At 38.7% G+C, this 22,456-nt stretch overlaps 1 protein-coding gene across 8 annotated transcripts in view; it reads left to right on the top strand.

Moving 5' to 3' along the window:
• Positions 1-19,339, top strand: part of LOC133526400 (stress-activated protein kinase JNK) — a 483,516-nt gene extending 464,177 nt beyond the window's left edge. For 5 of the 8 annotated variants that reach the window (XM_061863021.1, XM_061863023.1, XM_061863017.1 and 2 more), the window contains 7 exons: positions 9,100-9,229; positions 12,143-12,340; positions 13,075-13,209; positions 13,831-13,960; positions 14,772-14,929; positions 15,255-15,380; positions 17,112-17,819. In XM_061863021.1, the coding sequence (XP_061719005.1) occupies positions 9,100-9,229; positions 12,143-12,340; positions 13,075-13,209; positions 13,831-13,960; positions 14,772-14,929; positions 15,255-15,380; positions 17,112-17,276 (1,042 nt within the window). In that variant the 3' untranslated portion in view covers positions 17,277-17,819. Of the gene's footprint in view, positions 1-1,263; positions 1,403-9,099; positions 9,230-12,142; positions 12,341-13,074; positions 13,210-13,830; positions 13,961-14,771; positions 14,930-15,254; positions 15,381-17,111; positions 17,820-19,200 lie in introns of those variants that run through there. The other 3 variants (XM_061863024.1, XM_061863019.1, XM_061863018.1) reach the window with 3 other exon arrangements.
• The last annotated feature ends 3,117 nt before the right edge of the window (positions 19,340-22,456 follow it).

Consider the following 22,456-nt stretch of genomic DNA (forward strand, 5'->3'; position numbering starts at 1 on the left):
TACACGCACTTCTCTAGATTAGTCTAGATGAATCTGCTTTTACCATTCACTTTTTTCGGCTTTTAAAATATTCGTAACTTTATTGTTGTATATATATGACAACCATAATTTAAAGATATTGAGGGCCTGGACGTATCAATTTTTATTAAAAAAAGTTGACGATACTTTACGATACAATAAATACTATCTATCTTGCTAATATTAAACTAACAGCGGCCTAAATCAATATGTCACCCAGCCAAGCCGTACTCCAATACATACAATACATGTTAAAATATGAAGACCGTGGAATCTTAGGTTGGGATACGTGAACATTAGATATACTTACTAACATTCTGGACTTCAGATTATTTGTCTTCAATTCGCGCATACATGTTCTGCAATTCTAGTTTAAAGTGGATGCTGCACTTAAATAGACCGAGCTAAAGTCAACTAATTATATCCATTTTCATATAACCTTTAGGCTTTGCCAGAAATAAAATTTGTCTGGCAATACCTGCTTTACAGCTATCACACAAAGTATCAACACTCGTATTATTCAACTGACATTCTCACAGCAAACATACACCAGGAACCACGTTGCCAATCTATGAACATCGTTTTTTGATCCATTCAATAACACGTGATCCGTACGTCTCATAGTGACAAGACCAGGAGACTTAAATAAGCCAATGGGCGTCAATACAATAACACTATTAACAATAAAAATTAGGACACTAACAATAGGTACACTGTATTCAATAGCAAGACCATTTATGATGTACTCACACATGAGATCTGTATCTGTTAGGTCAGCATAATGACTGTACCTAATACGAAACAATTTGGTATTTAAGTGTTTTTGTTAAAGGAAATGATCATAAGTAAACCTGCAAATAATTCTAAAAGGCGTGTGTTGAGTTCTCAATTCACATCGGACTATCGTGGTGACTATAAGCCTAACCCTTTTTGTAAAATGAAAAACTTGTGCCCTGCAGCGGGACTGATGATGGTCAAATCTACCGGTAAAGAGTTTAATATAAGGTCAATGTGGAGAATTCTACCCGGTAAGACCGATTACCTATGCTCTTTCGTCGCTTCTGACTCTTTAGTTTGTACACATACTTACAGAAGGTCGGTAGAGCAAGGAACGAAGCTGTTCCTTTCTGACTGTCTGAGAGACGTACGTATACAAATACAAGTTCTTTCCCTATGACAGTCTACCCAATCAAAGATGTTATATGTCTGTCATCTCCACATTGACCTTACCCTTTTTCTTTATAGCTGATCGTGCTCGAGTATAACAAATAGTTATAGCCATGGTTCAGTATTACGCGGTGTCGCTCGGCGACGTGGTGTTCAAGATACCCACGCGTTACACGGAGCTAGTACGGCACGGCGCGGGCGCACAGGGGATAGTTTGGTAAGATTAGTCATACGGGCGGGGGATGTTGTATTACCACGTTTGTTTTGTGAAGCATTCGGCTGTTCTAATTGCCGACCATTTGAAAATCTGTCTAAATCGCGCGAGGAAGTTCGTGAGAGGAAATTAATAAATGTACTGAGAGAGATATTTTGGTTCCAGGTATTTGGAATATGACTGTTGTGGATGATTTCTTATTGCTGGTTCATGACCTTGTCTTATGTCTTTGGTGACTAAAATAGGAGAGCATATATGACAACTTATAAAGACAATATTGGACCATGCAGCGAAACTTCACGTTTAACCGTTAACTCACAGCGTTAGTCTAAGCATAGGAGTAGCGTCTAACAGCTGTAATGACATGGATTTTTATACTCATTATATGTGGGTATGCTTGGCTACGAATCTCCATCTTCAATCTAGTGCTGAGATTTCCAACCAAACGACACGATTGGCACGCACTTTCCACTATATACTAAATTATGCTTTATCAGCAACTTTAATTATATAGCTTTACTTATTTTAGCAAAATAAACGTGGTACTACAATAGTGTGCTTTACTACGCTAATGCTTCATAATTGTTGCTTCTTATGTACTCTTATTTCGACAATTTAATCGAATTTGCTTGTTTAAGAGGATTTTAAGGGTAACTTCGGTCATTATCAATGATTCATATTGAATAGGCTTTTCATTAAACAGTCCACTAATAGCCTGCTTTTCGTCTCTAACTAACCAATGCTTTTTTAATTAACTATTGGGAGTGGATGTCGAACTCGGGATTACAATTGAACACGATTCAATTCTCCTTTGTACTTGGATTTTGTATTGGGTCGATGTTTTCATGTTATGGTTATTGAATAAGACTGTCATATTTATTTAGCATAATTTTATATTTAAAGAGACTGCGCGAATATCATTTGATATTTTCTAATTGGTTTTCATCGAATATATTTAAAATTCGTGAGGATACCTGCATGCGTTTGAAGATCTCGAAAAAGAAATGAAGAGAAGAAGAAGATGTTTGAAGAAATAAGAAGGTCCGCAATGTGCTTAGCTCGAGGACTGTAGCCCAAACTCTCTTGTACAGTGTAGTGTAGTCAGCTGCAGAGAAAAGTTTGTATACAAATTTTAATGAAGGGGGGAGGGGGGGGGGGGGTGGTTTTACAACGAAAAGAGGCCTATGCCCAGTGGGTGGTACATATTACACTGTATAAAGAGTGTTTTTATTACCATGCTAAAATTGTTTTCACAAAAATAACTAATGTTTTCAAAACAGTTTTCCTCTTTTTTCAATCGTTTCGGATTTATCTCTTATCTACTGTCCCACTTTAAAAAATTCACTCTATTTAGACTCTAAACTTTAGTATTTAGCCTTGGGAAATTATTGGGATTATGTTGGTTGTAAATAACCAATCGCCGAGCCATGAGACCCCATGGTCATCTTGCCATAGCAACAGTCCATAGTGACCTTACCCCGAGCCCTGGAATTCAATACCAATAACCTAAATCGAGGACAAGCTCGGAATAACAATAAGTGTTTTACTGTCCTCGTAAATTGAGGCGCCCGTAAACCTGAGCAGGACGTTAAATATTTACGCACTGCATTAGCGTTCGTAAAAATCTTGGATGAGTGCTTAAGCGACGAGGAAAACTTAAAATTTGAAGTTTTGACGCGCGCATTGTTTGTTTTTTTAATGTTATTATTTACACAAAAATCGACCTAGACCCACAGCCTTACTAACACAACAACCTTAGCTCTTCTTCTTCTTGGTTGTTCTTGGGAACACACAAGCCTCAAAGGTAGTTATCTCCAGAAACCATTCGAAATTTCGACGTTACTTGAGCCTAACAGGAAATATTTGTCGTATAGACTTCATAAAGGATTTAACATATCCTGGAGTGCTCAAGAGACGGGGACATTAAATTTGAAGTTTTGACGCGCGCTTTGTTCCTTGTCGTGAGTTGGAACACCGAAGCCCCGAGTATAAAGTTTTCCCTAGAAATTATTCAGAAGTGTCGTCGTTCCTTGAGGAAACATTTGTCGCTTAGACTTGATAAAACATTTACACATAAGTAACAAACCTTGGATGAGTGCTCAAGCAACTCTTAAAATATTAATTAGTGAATTTTATCGCATTGTTTCTTGTTGCTCGTTGGTAACATCCTCGAAATATTGCAGGCCTCAAAGTTTAATGTTTCTCCAGAAAAAAAATGAAGTTTCAGATAAAACGTTTGTCGCTTAGACTCGATTTGGTCATTCTTAGGCGAGCATTTAGTGTTTCCAAAACGTAAGCGACGACGTGGCTGAGCCAGCAGAAATGGAAATAATCGTATTCGTAATGTCGTTTTTAAAGCAAAGAACGATCGTTCTTTGCTCAAATTTTTTAAGACTCAGTTTTATTGTTACTTGGAGTTTCACCTCGAACTTTTTCCCAGATAGATCATCATTCTTAACATCAGATATAGACCCCATCATTAAAAGCAGAAACAATATTAAACAAGGGTCCAGTCATATTCTTAGATATTATTATTATTATTATTATTTAAACTTTATTGCACAAGTACAAGTATAACGTACAATAGGCGGACTTAATGCCTTGAGGCATTCTCTACCAGTCAACCACTGGGCCAAACAGAAATTTGCTAAGGTGGGTGCAGTGTGAAAAAAAATATTCCAAAATTAAATACTAAGTCTAATACTACTAAGCCAGTATACAAACTAATAGGTAATATATATAATACTTTTATAAACTACACAAATTATCATTATAAATACATATACAAATTAATTACATAATATACTATACAATATACATAAATATACTTCTGCATTTGTGCGGGGCAGGGGGGAAGAGGGGGGGGGGGGGGGGGGTCCCACTAGACAGTATCTAGCAGGTGCTTGTAGAGAATACGTTTGAAATTCAGCTTGTTTGCGGCTTGTCTAATCGTTAGAGGAAGCGCATTCCAAAGACGGATTGCTTGAACAGCGAAAGAAGACTTTAGGAAACCAGTATGGTGAGGGAGAACAGAGAGTTTAAGAGAACGGGCAGAGCGCAGCTCGCAGCCTGGGCGGGGGGTCATAAAGTTGAAGTTACATTTGAGATATTCTGGAGTGGAGGGCTCGAATAGGATAGAGAAAAGTGAGGAGAGTATTCGAAAGGAACGGCGCTGACGTATGGGAAGCCACTTGAGCTGGCGACGGTAGCTAGATATATGATCAAACTTTCGAATTCCAAAAATGAAGCGTATTCCATTGTTTACGAGTCGATCGAGTTTGTTGAGAGAATTTTGACACATGTTCGTTGTACACACATCAGCATAATCAATGAGCGGGAGGATGAGTGCTTGAACGAGCAATTTCTTTGTGCATACCGGAAGAAAATTTTTGAAACGGTAGAGTGTGCGTAAGGTACAAGTGACCTTCCGGCTCACTTCCGAAAGTTGCCCGTCCCATGAGAGATGCCTGTCAATGACTAAACCGAGGTCCTTCACTTGACTCGAAATAGGTATGACCGAGCCGTCAAAAATGATCGGCGCAACAGAAAGTGCATTCAACTTTAAGAGTTGCCATCGACTACCCAGAATGATGGCCTGGCACTTAGAAGGGTTGACAGAGATGCCAAAAGAACTAGACCAATCACTTATGTGATCCAGATCATCATTGATAGCCTCAATTGCGGAATTGACATCCGCTACCTCGGCTTGGGCGTATAATTGCAGATCGTCTGCATACAGGTGATGGTCGCATTTGAGTCCGTGTGTAATGAAATTAATAAACACCGAAAATAACAATGGAGAGAGAATACCACCTTGCGGTACTCCAGTGTTCAGATCACACCAATCAGACTGACACCTATCTCTACGGACAGCTTGGGAGCGACCGGACAGGTACGATTCAAACCATGCCATTGACTCTGATGAGAACCTGAGATGGGAAAGAGCAGCCAATAGAAGGTCATGGTCAACAACGTTAAAGGCATTCGAGAAGTCAATGAGAACAAGCGCTGTAACTTTCGAGGATTCCATGCCCTGTCTTATGTCCTCAGTGACTTTCAAAAGCGCGGTGGTCGCGGTGGTGGTGGTGGTGGTGGTGGTGGTGGTGGTGGGCGGTATTATCAAATTCGTTCCCAGTTTTTTATGTTTCACTACACGAAATACTGAAGCATTCTCTCTGCGACACAAGACTAAATCAATGAAAGTAATAGTATCATGAAATGTCCTCAATTGTCTATCATTCTGCCTCGCTAGAGCGCTGTGTCATATTCGTGTGGAATAAATATTGCCTGTTTTTATACCTCAATGGTTCTCGATATGTATTTTGAAAGATATGTAGGGCTAAGATGATCGGCTCTTTATCATTTGTCACCGTACCTGCCACGTGCTAACAAGTATGTAAGTGCGAAAGTGACACATGACATGACGGGTGATAAAAATGCGACCCTGATACCGCTGCTGATGTAGCCATAGCTCTACGATCAGGCTTACTCTTAAAGATAATTGAAGTATGCCAAAGGCATATGGACATTTCATGAGTGCGAAACAGACAGACTACAGTACCCCTAGTGTAAATATTTTCGACAGCGAAACGTGACGTACGCGTTTGAGTTAAGTGTCATTTTGTATGACATTTTTGACTTTCCAAAACGTCCCGCATGGCGCGCTGTTCAAAAACCCATACAAAATGAGACTTAACGCAAACGCGTACGTCACGTTTCGCTATCGACTAAATTTACACTAGGGGTACTGATGAAGAATCGTGACCACTTTTGAGGTTCATAGCGGCCGCTAACGGCTGCTTGAATGTAACAAAACGTAAGGTTTGCGGACTGGAAAATACGAAAAGCGTATATTGATTTAAACCAACACGATTTTCGACGACGAATACGGGACTTAATCGCGTAAACTTATTACGTTTATTATATGGCCTGACGTTACGTTCGTGGTGACAGGCAGACTGGCGAGGAATTGCATCAACATCTTGCTGCGCGGGCTGTGTTTTCTGATATAATTAACGTAAGTTTACGCGATTATGTCCCGTATTCGTTTTAAAATTATGAACGAAAAGCTGTATTCCGTAAATACGATAAGTGATTATATCTAAGAAATATACTGTTACAAAAGCAAATTATTTACTCAATCACATATTATTTTTGGATTCAATACTTCTTTAGTATAAATTTTCTCAAATGATTTTTAGGCCTCATTGTTTCTTTTATGCGAGCGGTCAGCTCCCGTATAAGCCACGAGCCAAGCAACAATGTCCTCAAAAAGCAAATGTATCGTGATAGTATTAAGATTCAAATCTATGTAATAATATGAGCGCTCGCCTACTTTAAGGTGGTCGATCGTCCTACATTACCAAAACATCTTATGAGCTATTACATAGATTTGACTATCATGATACAGTTGCTTTTTTTATTTATACCTTTAACATTTACGTTAGCCATAAACGCCATTGTTGCTTTTAATAGTTCCTAACACGGGAGTCAATTGCTCGCATAAAAGAAACAATGGCGTTTGTTTAATAGATTAGGGTTTTAGGCGTAAAAATCATTTCAGAAAATCTATAACTATACTATACCTAGTTGATGAAAATGATAAATGATGTCATTATCTCATTATTCCGATTTTGGTCGCAGTCTTGACAGCCAACCTTCTACAATGTAGATATGTGAATGTGTGATGGATGTCAATCTTTATTACTGCTGAACTTTCATTCCGCCAATGAATCCTCAAATATTTACCAATTCCATAACCTTTAATAAAAAATCTCGCGCCGCCGTTTGCGTGCTGAAATATTAACTAGATGCGACACTAACACAACTTTAGGAAACTCGTATCACCACCAACTATGCCTTTATAATTTCAGTCTTACTGTATTGAGTTACAGTTTAAATTTCATCGACAGTATGTAACTATGTGACGTATTTTGTTAATGACTTTTTGAATTAGATGCTAGGCTGTATTCTCGAAAGCATTTTGATGTATCATAATATTTAAAATTAAATCGAATCGAATTATCCTGCTTGTCCGTCTACTCTGTAGCGAATGTGGATGGATGTATATAGGAAATAAATTGGTATTAAATGTATTTATTTTTCGAATAGTGACAAACTTTAATATTCAGAACTACATTCGCAGCCAGTAAAAACGTGCCCAATTTCGGCTGGAACGGCTGAAGCTGTACAACATTAAACTGCGTGCTCGCGAAATGTAATTTCCCGACATACGTGACGCTGCAAACTGCAAACTACGTACCATCGTCTGCACTTTGAATGAATTAATGAAAGTTTATTTACAAGAACATGTTTGGCACAGTAGATATTATTAAGTGTACATTATTGACAGGGCTTTTAACTGACGATATCGCAACAGTACTTTCAGCCCGATTCCAACTTTAAGATACGTCAAATATTAGGTCTAAATACGATATGGATCGGATGTCAGTGTCAAAAGTGTCGTATCTAGACCCAATATTTGACGTATCTTAAAGTTCGGATTGAGCCGTTATAACCCATGAACCTTGATTTGACGTCTTTGGTGGTCGGTTCGTTCAGTATGATCATCCTAATATATTTGACATTCGGGATCCGTAGATTTATTGAGTACATATTATAAGTATTAGGATTAAGTACCTACTAATGCAATGCTGCTTAGACTAACAACGCCTAGTCTTCATCTTTTTTACCATGTGATGTCTTGTTTCGTGAGGGAATTTGTTATTTTAGAATATCATTTGCTCATTTGATTAAAACCTGGCAACGAATCATATTCCATTGTAATGTATTGTCTGGGGGCTTGTTTGAACCAGGTGGGTTTTTCTGCTATTCATTAAAGTATACTTAAATCATCGAGATAAGTAACTGTTTTTTTATTCTGTATTTGTCTGCTAAGAAATTGGCAGTATCATTAAACATAATTTACAAGACAAAACAACTTGTTTCGAGCACAATACTTCGCGGGGACTCTCTGACTCTACATTTTCAGGAAATAAGTAGGATGTTTTACTCTTAGGCCAAGTTTAGTATCGTATTCGTACGAATCGGGGATGCCGAATTGATTTATGGTCTCATATTATACACGGTGGCCAAAAAATATGTGCATTCCCGTTGCCAGGGACGTTTTGGGATTATACTGAGCAACTTTTACTATGTGACTAACTCCGAAATCGTGAAAAAAAATTTTACCCTCCCATAGAACATGGACCAGCTAAAATGTATGGAACAGCCAGAATTTTTTTTTGCGATTTCGGGGTTGGTCCCATAGTAAAAGTAGCTCAGTATAAGCCCAAAACCTTCCTGGCAACGGGAATGTACATATTTCTTGGCCTCCTTGTATTGACACCATTCCGAAGTAAGAAAATTGCAATAATTTGAGTCCCGGATAAGGACATAGCATAGTTTTTATCACAGAAATCATCCCTTAAGGGGTGTAAAAGGGGGGATGGAAGTTTCTATAGGGAATCAATAATGGCTGAACCGATTTAGATGAAACTTTATATGGTCTAGAAATCATATTTAGGTGAAAATGATATCAAATGAAACTTAAGAATTGCAGTTATTAACCCCAGATGTCGCCAAAGCTGAAAACCCTGAAAGAGAAAATAAGAGGAAATGTGATACCTACCTTAAAAGACTATTCCCCTAGTCACCTCGAGTCTAGTTCATCATTCTAATTCCCATTTGTTATTTTCCAGCGCCGCATACGACACGGTGACGCAACAGAATGTGGCGATCAAGAAGCTGTCGCGCCCCTTCCAGAACGTCACGCACGCCAAGCGTGCCTACAGGGAGTTCAAGCTCATGAAACTTGTTAATCATAAAAACGTGAGTATACTAGACTAGACCACTGGAGATTATCTAATGGAGAGATCTCGATTTTCTCAATTTCTTATTTACTATCGGGAACAATAATATGAACATCATCACCCTGTACTAGCGTTTGTTCCTACTGTGACGGGGTCCGCTTTCCTGCTTTTCTGCTTCCCCCCTTTATCGTGACCGTGGTGGTATCCAACCCTCGGGCGTTCAGGTCTTTTGCGAAGACATCGCTGCCTTGGTTTACCCCTGCTTCTTGGGCCCGGTAAAGCAAAGCCAAGAGCTGTATTGCCTACATATTCTAGCGGCCTTCTTTTAACCCCGACCACCTTAACCGATATTCTAGAAGATTATCGGCGAACACCCTAATATTAACATTCTATTTATTCCTTTGAACCACAAGTTTCCAAAAACTTCATTTTTCTACACGAACCCCAAGAGTTCGAGATAGATCGATTACAGAAATAAATGAGGTTTTAAAATGGTAGTACGTGGGTATAATTTATACTAATGTCAGTGGCAAACAAGCATACGGCCCGCCTGATGGTAAGAAGTCTCCGTAGCCTATGGACGCCCGCAACTCCAGATGAGTTACATGCGCGTTGCCGACCCTAACACTTCGCACACTTTTTGAACTCTGGCAACCTTACTCACCGGCAGGAACACAACACTATGGGTATAAGTTTAAACTCTTATGAAACAGCCAGTGTCGATTTTGATCATTACCATATTTCTTTATTAAAGTAGAGACCCTAAAAGGGCTACAAAAAGTGCCCAGCAGACTGTAAAAATAACTAAGTTTTAAAGCGTTCAACAATGCAAAACTCTTTCTTGTTCAAACTGTCAAAGACAAACTTTGTGTCCTAAGAAGCGTAAAAGTATTAAAAAACTCAACATTTTAATAATTTCGGCGAGGCAACTTCTTCTCGCAGACGCCTTCAATCGTCTTACGGACAAAATTGACAGACTGGCGACCACTCACAACTTGAAGTTTGCAGCGAGCGCCTTAACCTCGAAGAGTTGGAATGGAATTTTAATAACGCCTATTAAACTTCAAGCCCTAGCCCGAGGGTTGGTTGAAGTATTTGTGGAACTTAACTTTAAAGGATTAATCAGTAGTTTGTTGCCTAGTATTACGCAAGTTTTCGTACGTGTATAAACAGTTTTAATTTAATTTGGGGCGCAATTAGTGTAGAAAGGTAAAGAGGGCCAATAGAGACTCTCCGGAGGCCGGTATTATGCCTACAATTGTTATAAATTGTCAAAAACAATGTTCCTGTTCTAGCATATTTCATTTCAACTCAGATATACAACACAGACAGTAGGCTTTAACGACATACTCTCAGGAGACTGAGACAGACAGGAAATTAAATTATTTAAAGTACAGAGAGTAGGTATTCCCTAAACAGGCTGAATTGAGCTCTAAGATTCAACGACACAAAACGAAATGATCTCTATTTCTTTGAGGGATTACCCAAACGCCAAATTTCAAGTCAATGTAAATATAAGAAGTAATGATGATATGTGACCTTATTGTCGATGGCGCTTCCGCCGTTATAAACGATGCTCCGATACAAATACAACGCTGCGCGACGCAGTGCGGCGTAAGCGCCATCGACAATAAGGTCCCTTTTCATAGATAATGCCACATATGAGAAGAAAGAAACTACTACGAGTAAACGCTGCTACTCAAGAGGGTGCAATGAAGTCTTTTGACTTTGTTAGTTTCATACTTAGGCACTCATTGGTGTTAGTGATATTGAAAGATACGAGTAAAATCTTGTTTCCATCACTGGACTAGATAAATCCGTTTTTTTTTTGTGCTGTATCATATATTTTCGATGTTACACAACACTATGGGTATAAGTTTAAACTCTTATGAATCAGCCAGTGTCGATTTTGCTCATTACCATATTTCTTTATTAAAGTAGTAAAGTAAAACAATTTCAATGGTCCTATTTTAACCGAGATATCAATAGCGCTTTGTTCTCGTTCCACGTGCGACACAATTGCACGTAACTTGATACGCAATACCCTTTCATATCTCCTTCACAAAGGCACTTGTGAAAATAAATATTAAACTGTGTCGAGAGATACTTGCGAACAAAATGCCGTTTTTATATGAAAAGTTTCAAAGCGGGATTTGAGATGGAAACAAATGGAGTCCTAAATATACAAAAGTGGTATTTGTTTGTTGATGAAGTGTAATATTGACCTTTCTAATATTGACATGTTTGGTTTGTAGAGAGATTATGTTGGTCTCAACCAATTCAAACTTTGCAGGAAAATGATGTCATTTTGTTATTCAACTAGGGAACAAACAAATTATTTTATGAAATATTTTTTGATTTGTGCACCATGTTTCTCTCTATACCGGAATTCAGAAAAGGATGCGTGTAGGAGGTGCAAGCACACACTGCTCGCCCTTAGAGTTAGTCAAAGTCTACCCTGTGAAGAAAAATCAGCTAACCGGGCGATGTTTTCTAAAGGACAGCCGTTTTTTTCGAATTCTTGGGTTGATCCTATTACCTAATAAAAATTATATTAACAGAAACACTCGTATGTGTGTAAACTGGCCATTCGTAAAGTTTACGCATTTGCAATAAGGTTAATACCTTTTATGAGGAGGTGATTATTTAGGTCAAAGAAACTTCCTAAGGCTTTCCAAGGGGCAATGCAAGGCAAGGCAAAGCACCATTTTTTTTTCTTTTAACGAGATCCGTGGCCAACAAGGGGTATTTGGCTGATATTAAGTAACTAAGTACATAATTTACATTATAATTTACTTACAGGACTTAATTGCATATACTTAAGCTTTAAAAATTACTTCTGACGTTTCGAGTACGACATTGTCCCCGTGGTCTCGGAGAAAGATAACTGACATGAACAATAATAAATCAAAATCTCATTTTATCTTTTCAGATAATCGGCCTCCTAAATGCTTTCACACCCCAGAAGAGCCTGGAAGAGTTCCAGGACGTGTACCTGGTGATGGAGCTGATGGACGCCAACCTGTGCCAGGTCATCCAGATGGACCTGGACCACGAGCGGATGAGCTATCTGCTCTACCAGATGCTGTGCGGCATCAAGCACTTGCATCTTGCCGGGATCATTCACAGGGTAAGTTCTAGGTGATGGCAACCTGTGCCAAGTCATCCAGATGGACCTGGACCACGAGCGGATGAGCTATCTGCTCTACCAGATGCTGTGCGGCATCAAGCACTTGCATCTTGCCAGGATCATTCACAGGGACAGTTCTAAATTTTACAGATGAACCTAGACCATGAGCGGATGAGTTACATGCTGTATCAGATGCTGTGCGGTACTAAGCACTTGCATCTTGCTGGGATCATTCACAGGGTAAAGTCGCTTCAAAGAATTCCTTAGCAACCAACAGTGGACTACGGGACAAAGCCCTCTACCAGAGTATGTACGTACATTGCACACGTCCAGTGACCTTTTGTAAGACGTTCCAACAAACTTTCCTATATGATTGATGACTGACTACTACAAATACGTACTACGTCAATTTTACTGATGTTACCTTTTAACGTAGATCCATCTAAACACCTAAGATCTGACTCTGGCCTGGTAAAGATACATACAGTCTTGTAACCAGCTGGTTACAATATCTGTGCACCTATACACCGCACCGTATACAAGGTAACTGTTTAACTAATCTCAGACACAGCGTGTTAAGCTGGTCGTATTTAAGCACCATGAAGGAAGCAATCAATGCATTTTTCTTTTCCATCTTACATTCCCTCTATTCAGAAAGAAGAGTGATTATCATATATTAGTCAATACTTCTACTCATTCGCAACCCATTAAGGAACCTTATTGTTTTGTTCCAGGATCTGAAGCCGTCAAACATCGTGGTAAAAAGCGACTGCACTCTGAAAATCTTGGACTTCGGGCTGGCGCGCACGGCCGGCACCACGTTCATGATGACGCCGTACGTCGTCACGCGCTACTACCGCGCGCCCGAGGTGAGCGAACCGCCTCCTGAGCTCTTGGTTTCTGTACGTCGTAGGCTACGTGCTGCGTCACTTTTGGTGGAAGTAATGGTATTAAATATAGCTGACAAGGACCCCAAAACAATTCTTATCTTAATAACTTAAGTTCGGGTCTATTTTCCATATGCACCATACTCTGAAAGCCGCTCTTAAGGCAAGGGGCGAAGATTCAAAATGGTCCGAAGAGCTGCCTACAGTTTTATTTGGATTGCGAGCCGCTTTACGCAGCGATAATAATCTAAGTCCTGCATTGATGACGTATGGCTAAAAACAGAAAGATTGGTATCCAAGAATATTAATATCTATTCTACCCTTCGACTGAGATCGCGTTTGTAGCGATCGCAATAGCATGTCTTCTGTCTAATCTAACACGTAAGACGGGTAGATCAAAATGCAGCAATTTAGGATTACCCTGCCGCGGAGACTCACTACTACGCATGTGAGAGTAGCACGCGCTCTCTTCTGTCTCGCTCCAACCGCTGCATAAATATGAGCGTATTATCTTAATCTTATTAAGTCCCCCTTGTGTACTGTAAGGTTTTCTTTTGTGCAATAAAGGTTAAATAAATATCACATCTATTTTGCATTTTCTAGGTGATTTTAGGCATGGGCTACACAGAGAACGTGGACATCTGGTCGGTGGGCTGCATCATGGGCGAGATGATCCGCGGCGGCGTCCTCTTCCCGGGGACAGACCACATCGACCAGTGGAACAAAATCATAGGTAATCCTTCATATTTTTATTTCACTCTTATCTTTGTGTCCTTAGAATCCGCTGCAGCGCGTACGGTTCTACAACTTTTCAACTTTGTACGCTCTTTCTATTGAAGATCGAGACACGTAAAAGAGGATGGTTTTATAAACAGGATACCGATGACAGTGCGAAATGTCTTTTGCTTGCCAAATTACGTCTTACGCCGATTGTTAAGTCCCCTTGTCGCTTCTAGTATGTTTCAGTAAATTTCCTTTTGGAATACATGTTATAGGAAGAACATTAATACACTATCTCAGTCTTCCAAAACTTCGTTGTCATTTTAATAATTTAAATTATCTTTACAGTACATATGGGGCTACTTTATAGCACTAGTGCGAGAAGTAGCATATTACGTTACTGTGTCGAACATTTAAAGGGCCATATGTAAAACGTTGTACGATACATGTGCGAATAGGTAATTCGCAACTCGTGTCGATTTAAAACACTCCCTTCGGTCGTGTTTTAATTTATCGCCACTCGTTTCGAATTTCCTATTTTTCGCACTTGTATCGTAATGTACTATAATCCCTTGGATTGAACTTGCAAATTCTGGGCATAAACATTGACAGAACCGTTAGCTACAGTTCGCGCACGAAGTTCGTTGTATTTCAAAGCGGCAGGGTGTGCGCTACGGAAAAAATAACTGCCGTGGAAATAAAACTAGAGCTTATATCGCTTCCTCAGCCGTCCGTGCGCAAACTGTTACATTAGTTTAGTTCCTTATCTAAATACTGGCAGATTTTTATACGATTATATTTGTAAAATTTGAATTTTTTTATAGAGCAATTGGGCACGCCTTCAGCTGCATTCATGGCGCGCCTGCAGCCAACAGTGCGGAACTACGTGGAGAACCGTCCGCGCTACGCCGGCTACTCCTTCGAGAGGCTCTTCCCCGACATACTGTTCCCGTCCGACAGCAACGAGCACAACCGGCTCAAGGTACACACCACGTCGAGAACCGTCTGCGCTACGCTGGCTACTCCTTCGAGAGGCTCTTCTCCAATATACTGTTCCCGTACGACATCAACTAGCACAACCGGCTCAAGGTACACAATGAACCAGGCGGACATAGTGAATCACGTGGAGAACCGTCAGCGCTACGCCGTAAATGTATACAAACGGGCGTTACATCAAACATTAAAACACAAAAAGTACCTTGCTACAGTTACTACTGAGCAAAATGTTTAGCTCTTAGCTTGGGATATCCTTATCTGTTGTTTGACGGATTCAAGTATAGATTTTAAAGACTATATTATTGTTCCAGGCGTCGCAAGCGCGCGATCTGCTCTCGCGCATGTTGGTGATCGACCCGGAGCGACGCATCTCTGTCGACGAGGCGTTACTGCATCCATACATCAACGTGTGGTACGACGAGGGAGAGGTCAACGCGGTGAGTTGCATAACTTACATTTTTAATTACATAACCCTAGTACTACAAGCCACGAGAAACAGATTTCCATGACCAATCGCCGCCCGGGCGATAACTCGTATAATGGTTAACGGCTATGTATGATGAACCCTCGTGGACGACAGCTGCCGCTCCGTTGGAGGAATGGCAGCCAGCGAAACACGTACAAAAATTGTCATCGCCTCCCGTTTTGATACTTTGTCAGATGATAGTTCAGATGCTATTGTTAGTTTAAAAAATCGTCAGCTGGTTATATGGTGGTAAGAACGTCAGTAGGGCTAAGATGGTCGACTCTTTATCATTTGTCGCCATGCCTGTCACGTTATAACAAGTATGTAAGCGCGAAAGTGACGGGTAAAGTGACAGGTGATAAAAATGGAACTATGATGCCACTGCAGCTGGTACATGAATATGATAGTATAACAAAATCATGAAACTTTGCATGTAGCATTCCATCAGGCCTTTCAAATAAACGGATTATGCAATTTACACATTTCGCATTCTTGGCGGACATAAAGTGATAAGGCACCTAGTTTTTACATGTTCATTTTACAGCTGACAGTCTTTCCACCACGATACAACGGTTTTTTTATTTAAAAAAGCATCTAGACTATCATCCGACAAGTTATCAGCCGGGAGGCGATGCCGATATATGCTCCTGGCCCATGGTCTATAGACGACACTCCCTAACTAATTGCATAGCAAAAGTGTTGAATAGTTTGCCCGAATCAGTGATCAGTGCACCCTCAGTAAACTCTTTTAAAAATAAAATAAACTCTATGAACTCATTTTCAATTTGTCCTCCAAGCCAAGCCAAGGCCCAGTTTTGACTACAATTGATACATTGTTGTACATTTTATTTATTTATTATTTTGATTAAGGCAACAAGGTCCATATTACAAATACCTTATAGACTAACATACATATACATTTTATAAAATTAAAACTAAACATTATTTAGGCGACAAAACAGTATGGATCCGTTGAAACGGCTGCTCTTGTGTCGGTTTCGGCAGTTTACATTACATTATTACATTAGCTCCAGAGCACTATACTTGGTATTTTGGATGCATACTTGCATATTGGATTTGATAGTGATTGATGTGACTAGGGCTACCATCTCGAATTTCACCAAACCCGGACAAAGATTCAAAAAAACCCGGACATTTCGCATAAATCGCATTTTTTCCCCGGACGAGTCCGAAAATAATATTTTTAAAAAACAAGACCTTTAATTTTACATTTAGTTTTAATGTGCTTTCTTACATGAAAAGTAGGACACTTCTTGACACCCCCCCCCCCAGACGGCCTCCAAACTAGGACAAATCCGGGAAAACCCGGACGGATGGCAGCCCTAGGTGTGACTTAAGTGTGGCGCAAATATACATAAACACAAAAGAAACACCGATCCTTCTGCCATGGAACTAATTTCAGACCATCAGGCCTTTTGTTGTCTGTGTAGAACACAAGTAGAATCCAGAACGCAAGGAATGTTGGCCGATATCAGCGTCACGCGGGTCTTAAAAACGACCCCGTGCCTTTTAAGCAATTGAGGTCATGGCGATTGTCAGATTGTCTTCTTCAATCATTACTAGACAAATGTATCGATGAAATTAAAGTATTTTTATATTCGTTTTTTCATATGTACTATTCCAGTATATTGCTTTCTCTTGTAAAAAATAGTGGTTAAGTGATATATGTTCGTGTTCGTAGCCGGCGCCAGCGTCGTACGACCATTCCGTGGACGAGCGCGAGCACACGGTGGAGCAGTGGAAGCAGCTCATCTACCAGGAGGTGGTGGAGTACGCCGCGCCGCCGCCGCCGCCGCCGCCCGGACACCCGCCGCCCGACCACGCGCAGCCCGCGCTCACCACATAGGTACCCGCACCACACTGCTACACACGCGCCCACCACATAGGTACCCGCACCACACTGCTACACACGCGCCCACCACATAGGTACCCGCACCACACTGCTACACACGCGCCCACCACATAGGTACCCGCACCACACTGCTACACACGCGCCCACCACATAGGTACCCGCACCACACTGCTACACACGCGCCCACCACATAGGTACCCGCACCACACTGCTACACACGCGCCCACCACATAGGTACCCGCACCACACTGCTACACACGCGCCCACCACACACACACACACACACACACCTACACCCTACACACGCGCTCACCGCATAGGCCGGGAACCGTACACTTTTGCATTTGCATTGCATTAAATTTCTATTCAACTTTGACAGTTATACGTCGTATAAATAGTAGGGTTGTCAGCGCTAGAAATTAAAAACTACTAATGAGGTAGCGTTTTCTTTTTGTTTATCTGAATATTCAATTGCACTAATGGCCCCAACTAGTAAATAAAAAAATTAAATTAAAAAAAAAAAAAAAAAAAAAAAAAACGCCATTCTAATAACAAAACATTCTGTGGTGTTCTGCCTATTCGTCGAAGTTTTATTTACCGAATTTCACTTGCCACCCAAGTTTTCTGGCAACCAACATTCGGCAAACATTAATTATGACAACGTTTTACTTTGCAGAATTGTTGTTAAGTAGATTATTATTACGACAGCATTTGTAATTATATTGGCGCGCCGATAAAAACGGGTCGGCGGTGGCGGCGAATCGGCGGCGTGGTCTTGAAACACGCAAAATTTTGTTTGTAAAATGTATTGTATTTGAATAATGTATTAAATAATGCTAGGAAAAAAAGAATATCGTATGAACTTGTAGATAAGAGGTTTAAGTAACATCTTTATCTTGAAAGGTAAAGGTAAAACGAATTGTCTTGTCTATATCAAATAAAATGGTTATTACAAACAATTGTCTTTTCATATTGACTCAAATGAGACAGTCGGGTACCTATATCTTTTTCGCATGCTTGAATGCTGAATCGCAAATGCTTATTTAGTTTCAGCGTCGGCAAGAAAGAGCCCACAATTAATATATATTACTTAGCAAAAAAAGTTAGTAAACTATTATTCAAATTATATATATTAGAGATGGGCCGAATATTCGGTAGTTTAATAATTTATGTTTGTCTTACCGAACACTGTAAAATGTAAGCTCCTCCAGAACTTTTCAAACACGAAGGTTCGTTTTCCCATTGCTATTAAAACACATTATGATGAGACACGTTGAATGTTGAATCCATAGGATGATTTTGATTTGATTCTTTGGAGAGTGTTGAAATTTTGTTTGCGAGTCCTTTGCCTTTTAACAAGTTTGTTTCTAAGGAATTACCTAGAAAGCAATTCATCTTCATGTTAATGTAATTGAAGCGTCTTCAAATTGATTATTAAAATGGTACAGATAACCCGATTCGGCCGAATATTCGGTTCGGTAAGATTTGAACCGAACATTCGGCCGAAAATCCGTATTCAGTAAGGTCCGTATATACTATAATATAGATACGTATATACTATATACGATAGATATTTTCTTTATTTATAAAAGCAGTGAATAAGCCGAAACCATTGTCAACTGACGATTGTCTTCTTCCGTTAAAACAAAGACCCACATCTAACGATTCTAATTTCATTGGCAAGGCGGTCCTCGCTTTGGATACGAATTCGCACGTTGCTCCGGTGTGCGAGCGGGCCATTATTATATATCTATTTGGAATTCACCTCTTTCGCCAAATAATTAATTCGGCTAAAAAAATAATATTTGATTTAGAGAACTCTATTTTGTACCCTGTTAATAATAGATGCTATTATAAGGAATATTATTGCAAATCATCAAGAAATAAAATTATAATAAATGTTATTGTTATCTTGCAGGTGTCAACCGAATAGACCGCCGAAGTATCCACGAGTATAGTGCAAGGACAATTTTCGATAGGCGACGCGACCTTGAACGATTGTCGCCCCGGCGGGAAAGTCATGTGATCGAATATAACCTGTTGTACAATAACTGCGTACATGTATATATTTATTGTGGGAATGTTATACGTGCAATACTCGACGGAATGAAATAAGTGCAAAGTAAATCGATTTGACTCGTTCATGCTCCTGTGTACAGAGCATGAATGTATCAGAGACGTCATCAAAGATTAAGGCAGCGTAACAAATAATAATCTGTAGATTAGTTGAGTAAGTTCGTAACCTATTAAGTACCCGTTTGTTTGTTTTGAACCGGTTGTCATCTTGCTATTCCTTGTAGTTTCTTCCTGTAATAATCTTATGATAATACTAGTGTAGGTAAGTATTTTATTTTACAGACATTGTAAATGCTTTTTAATTTTAAGCTCAACAATTTAACATTGGTTCATACCTGCCCGACCCCGATTCGAAATTCAGCCGTTAATTTGCATCAAGGAGTGCCTTTTGCGGAATGCTAAATGAAAGTTGGTGATTTTCAGCTTATGGACTGACTTTGATATGTTTGGATATTTTTGTATGTGAATACATTAAATAATTGACGACAGATGTGATTTCCTAATAATATTAAAATCATGCAATATTTTTGTCTATGAATTTTTATTTTATTTTTATGTTATATATACTTAACATATTGGACTATGATAATAGAATATAAATAACAATTTAATCTAATAGTTGAGCTTGTCCTACTTGTTTTGTATGATTTTACATGTTTTAAATATTTTGATGTTGTTAACGCAAACTCATCACTATTGCAAATTAATTTCTCTATTTCCGAAATAAAAATATTTCAATGACTTTGTATAACAAGTTTTTTGTTATTCCGTGCCATCCTTAAATGTATGTCATCGCCAGGAGTTTATATAGGAATTTGTTATGTTTTTGCTATGTCACAATATGTGACATTTTAAAATAACCCTTTGTTAAGAAAGATTAAAAAATATATATTTGCAATAGTGAATTCGGACGTGTATGATTTGTTCTAGCCATAAACAGCGTCAGATGGTTACTTGGGATTTTGTGATGTTCATAGTTTTTCGTAATTAGTCCCTAGTTAAGTTGTTGATAATATTGTATTGACTGTATTTAATATTGAAAGTAGTTCAATAAGTACATTTCTACCTAAGTAGTATTTTATAGGTCACCTCACACGTTGCGGCCGAGGACTGAAACAAATACGTAAATAATCAAGCAAGCGTTTTAAATTATGCCGGCTGTATGTATCAAGCGTTACCATAGTCAAACATGTTTTTTTTTTTAATAATTCAGCGTGGCATAACGTGTGAGGGCGTCGTAGGGTATTGTTTGAAACCTCACTAGGTGATATAATATAAATTAAGGATAATAAAGAATGATGATAGTCTTATCGGGTGGTTTCAGCGAATAGCACAATTTATTAGCTATAGAATAAAGCTGGGCGGTAACAGAGTCGAGACGTAACGTCAGTTTGTATAACCATTAATGATACAAAAGCAATAATACATTCTAATTACTTTCGTATTCTTTGAGCGGTCGTACGTCAGTTACATTAATTAATTTCGGCAATTAAAACATATCACGAGCGACACAATAGATTGTTGAAATGACGACGTAGTGATTGCTCCGGCTTCGTTCAATGTTACTTTACTTTGGTTCCATGGAATTATAGGTTACACAAAACTAAAGGACTGTAAATTAACGCGCGCGGGGCAGGAAACATGTAATTAAAGTTAAATAAGGTCAATTGTGTTACCTATAATAGAACAAATAGGGCTAAAATATTGTCAATACCTTAAACCCTCCTGGCTTGACTCTTATACTTTCAACACGATACACCTATTTCACAATACTTCACGGGAAAGTCTCATAATATAGTTGGATAGGTTTTTAGCGTTGCAAGTATAAGAAATACTGATTATAGTAGATAAGATGACGAGGAACGTAAATAAAAAATGTATTGACAATATGTAATGCAGGTTCCCAATTCACGATTATCATAAAGCGAAAAGTATTGAAACTATGTGAAAGTATACAATTACAAAAATTAATTAATATTAAGATTAAACCTGTAAATAAATAAATAAATCTATAGTCTAAATGGAACGAAAGTGAAGAACATCTATTTAGAGGACATTGCGTTTGTCACTATTATAGTTATAAAGTTCACAACTGTACGTCCAAATTGTCCATTTATATGTTAAAATGTACCTAATACAAATTACAATAATGTAATCATTAGAATGTATTTTAGTACACTTGGTAAACAAGGTTTAAGGTAGTCGCATGTTGAGACGCGAGCCGCGTGTGGCTTGTAGCGGTATACATACTTGAGTTAACACTTCGATGACTATCTAAAACAACTTATTTTTACTGTACACGTAAGTTATTTCATATTTTAACTGAATAAAATCAAAATGGTTATTATACATTATGTGTTTGATTTCTGTTATATCTCCCTGGGCAGATATTTATTTATGTACTTATTGTTTAAAGTACCTATATAAATGCTTATTTTCCCATTTTGAAAATGAGTACTTATAAATAAATAAATAAATAAATAAATATAAAATAATAATAAAAATTCTTTAATTATGTCACTTATTCATACAAACCAAGTAGCATAAATGAGTTTTACTTTTAAAATACTGACGTTTATAATTTAATATTTTTGTTTATGTTTAAAATTATTTAATTTGATTAATCTGTTAAATTAACGGCCGATTAAAATATTTTTACATAATTTTCAATCGTGGCTGAATGCCGAATAGGTCTGTGCCTTCGATGCCTCACTTGCCAAGAAATTACAAAAACGGCGGACGAATGTTTGATAATATGTCACCGTATTTAAGAATTATTTCGCTTAAACATTAGTTTTTTCTTCGCAAATGTGATGAAAAACATTGTGTGGAACTCCGGGGGTAAGAATATTGCAAACTCGGGTCTTTAATTCCCTGCGGCTGTCGGGAATTACCACCCTCGTATCGAAGATTTCACTTACCCCCCTCGTTGCACAACGTACTTTAGTGAAATCGTAGCTGAGTAAATACTAACATACCTAAGTAAAATCATACTCGTAGCAGTTTGAGGAAAAAAAAAACAATTCATTAAGAGTCTGTGCGGAAAGAGTCTTAGAATGTATTGATTCCTATACATTCCACAGCTCTTCTATTTCCGC

Source organism: Cydia pomonella, chromosome 16 (assembly GCF_033807575.1).
Source record: "Cydia pomonella isolate Wapato2018A chromosome 16, ilCydPomo1, whole genome shotgun sequence".
Taxonomy (NCBI): Eukaryota; Metazoa; Arthropoda; class Insecta; order Lepidoptera; family Tortricidae; genus Cydia; species Cydia pomonella.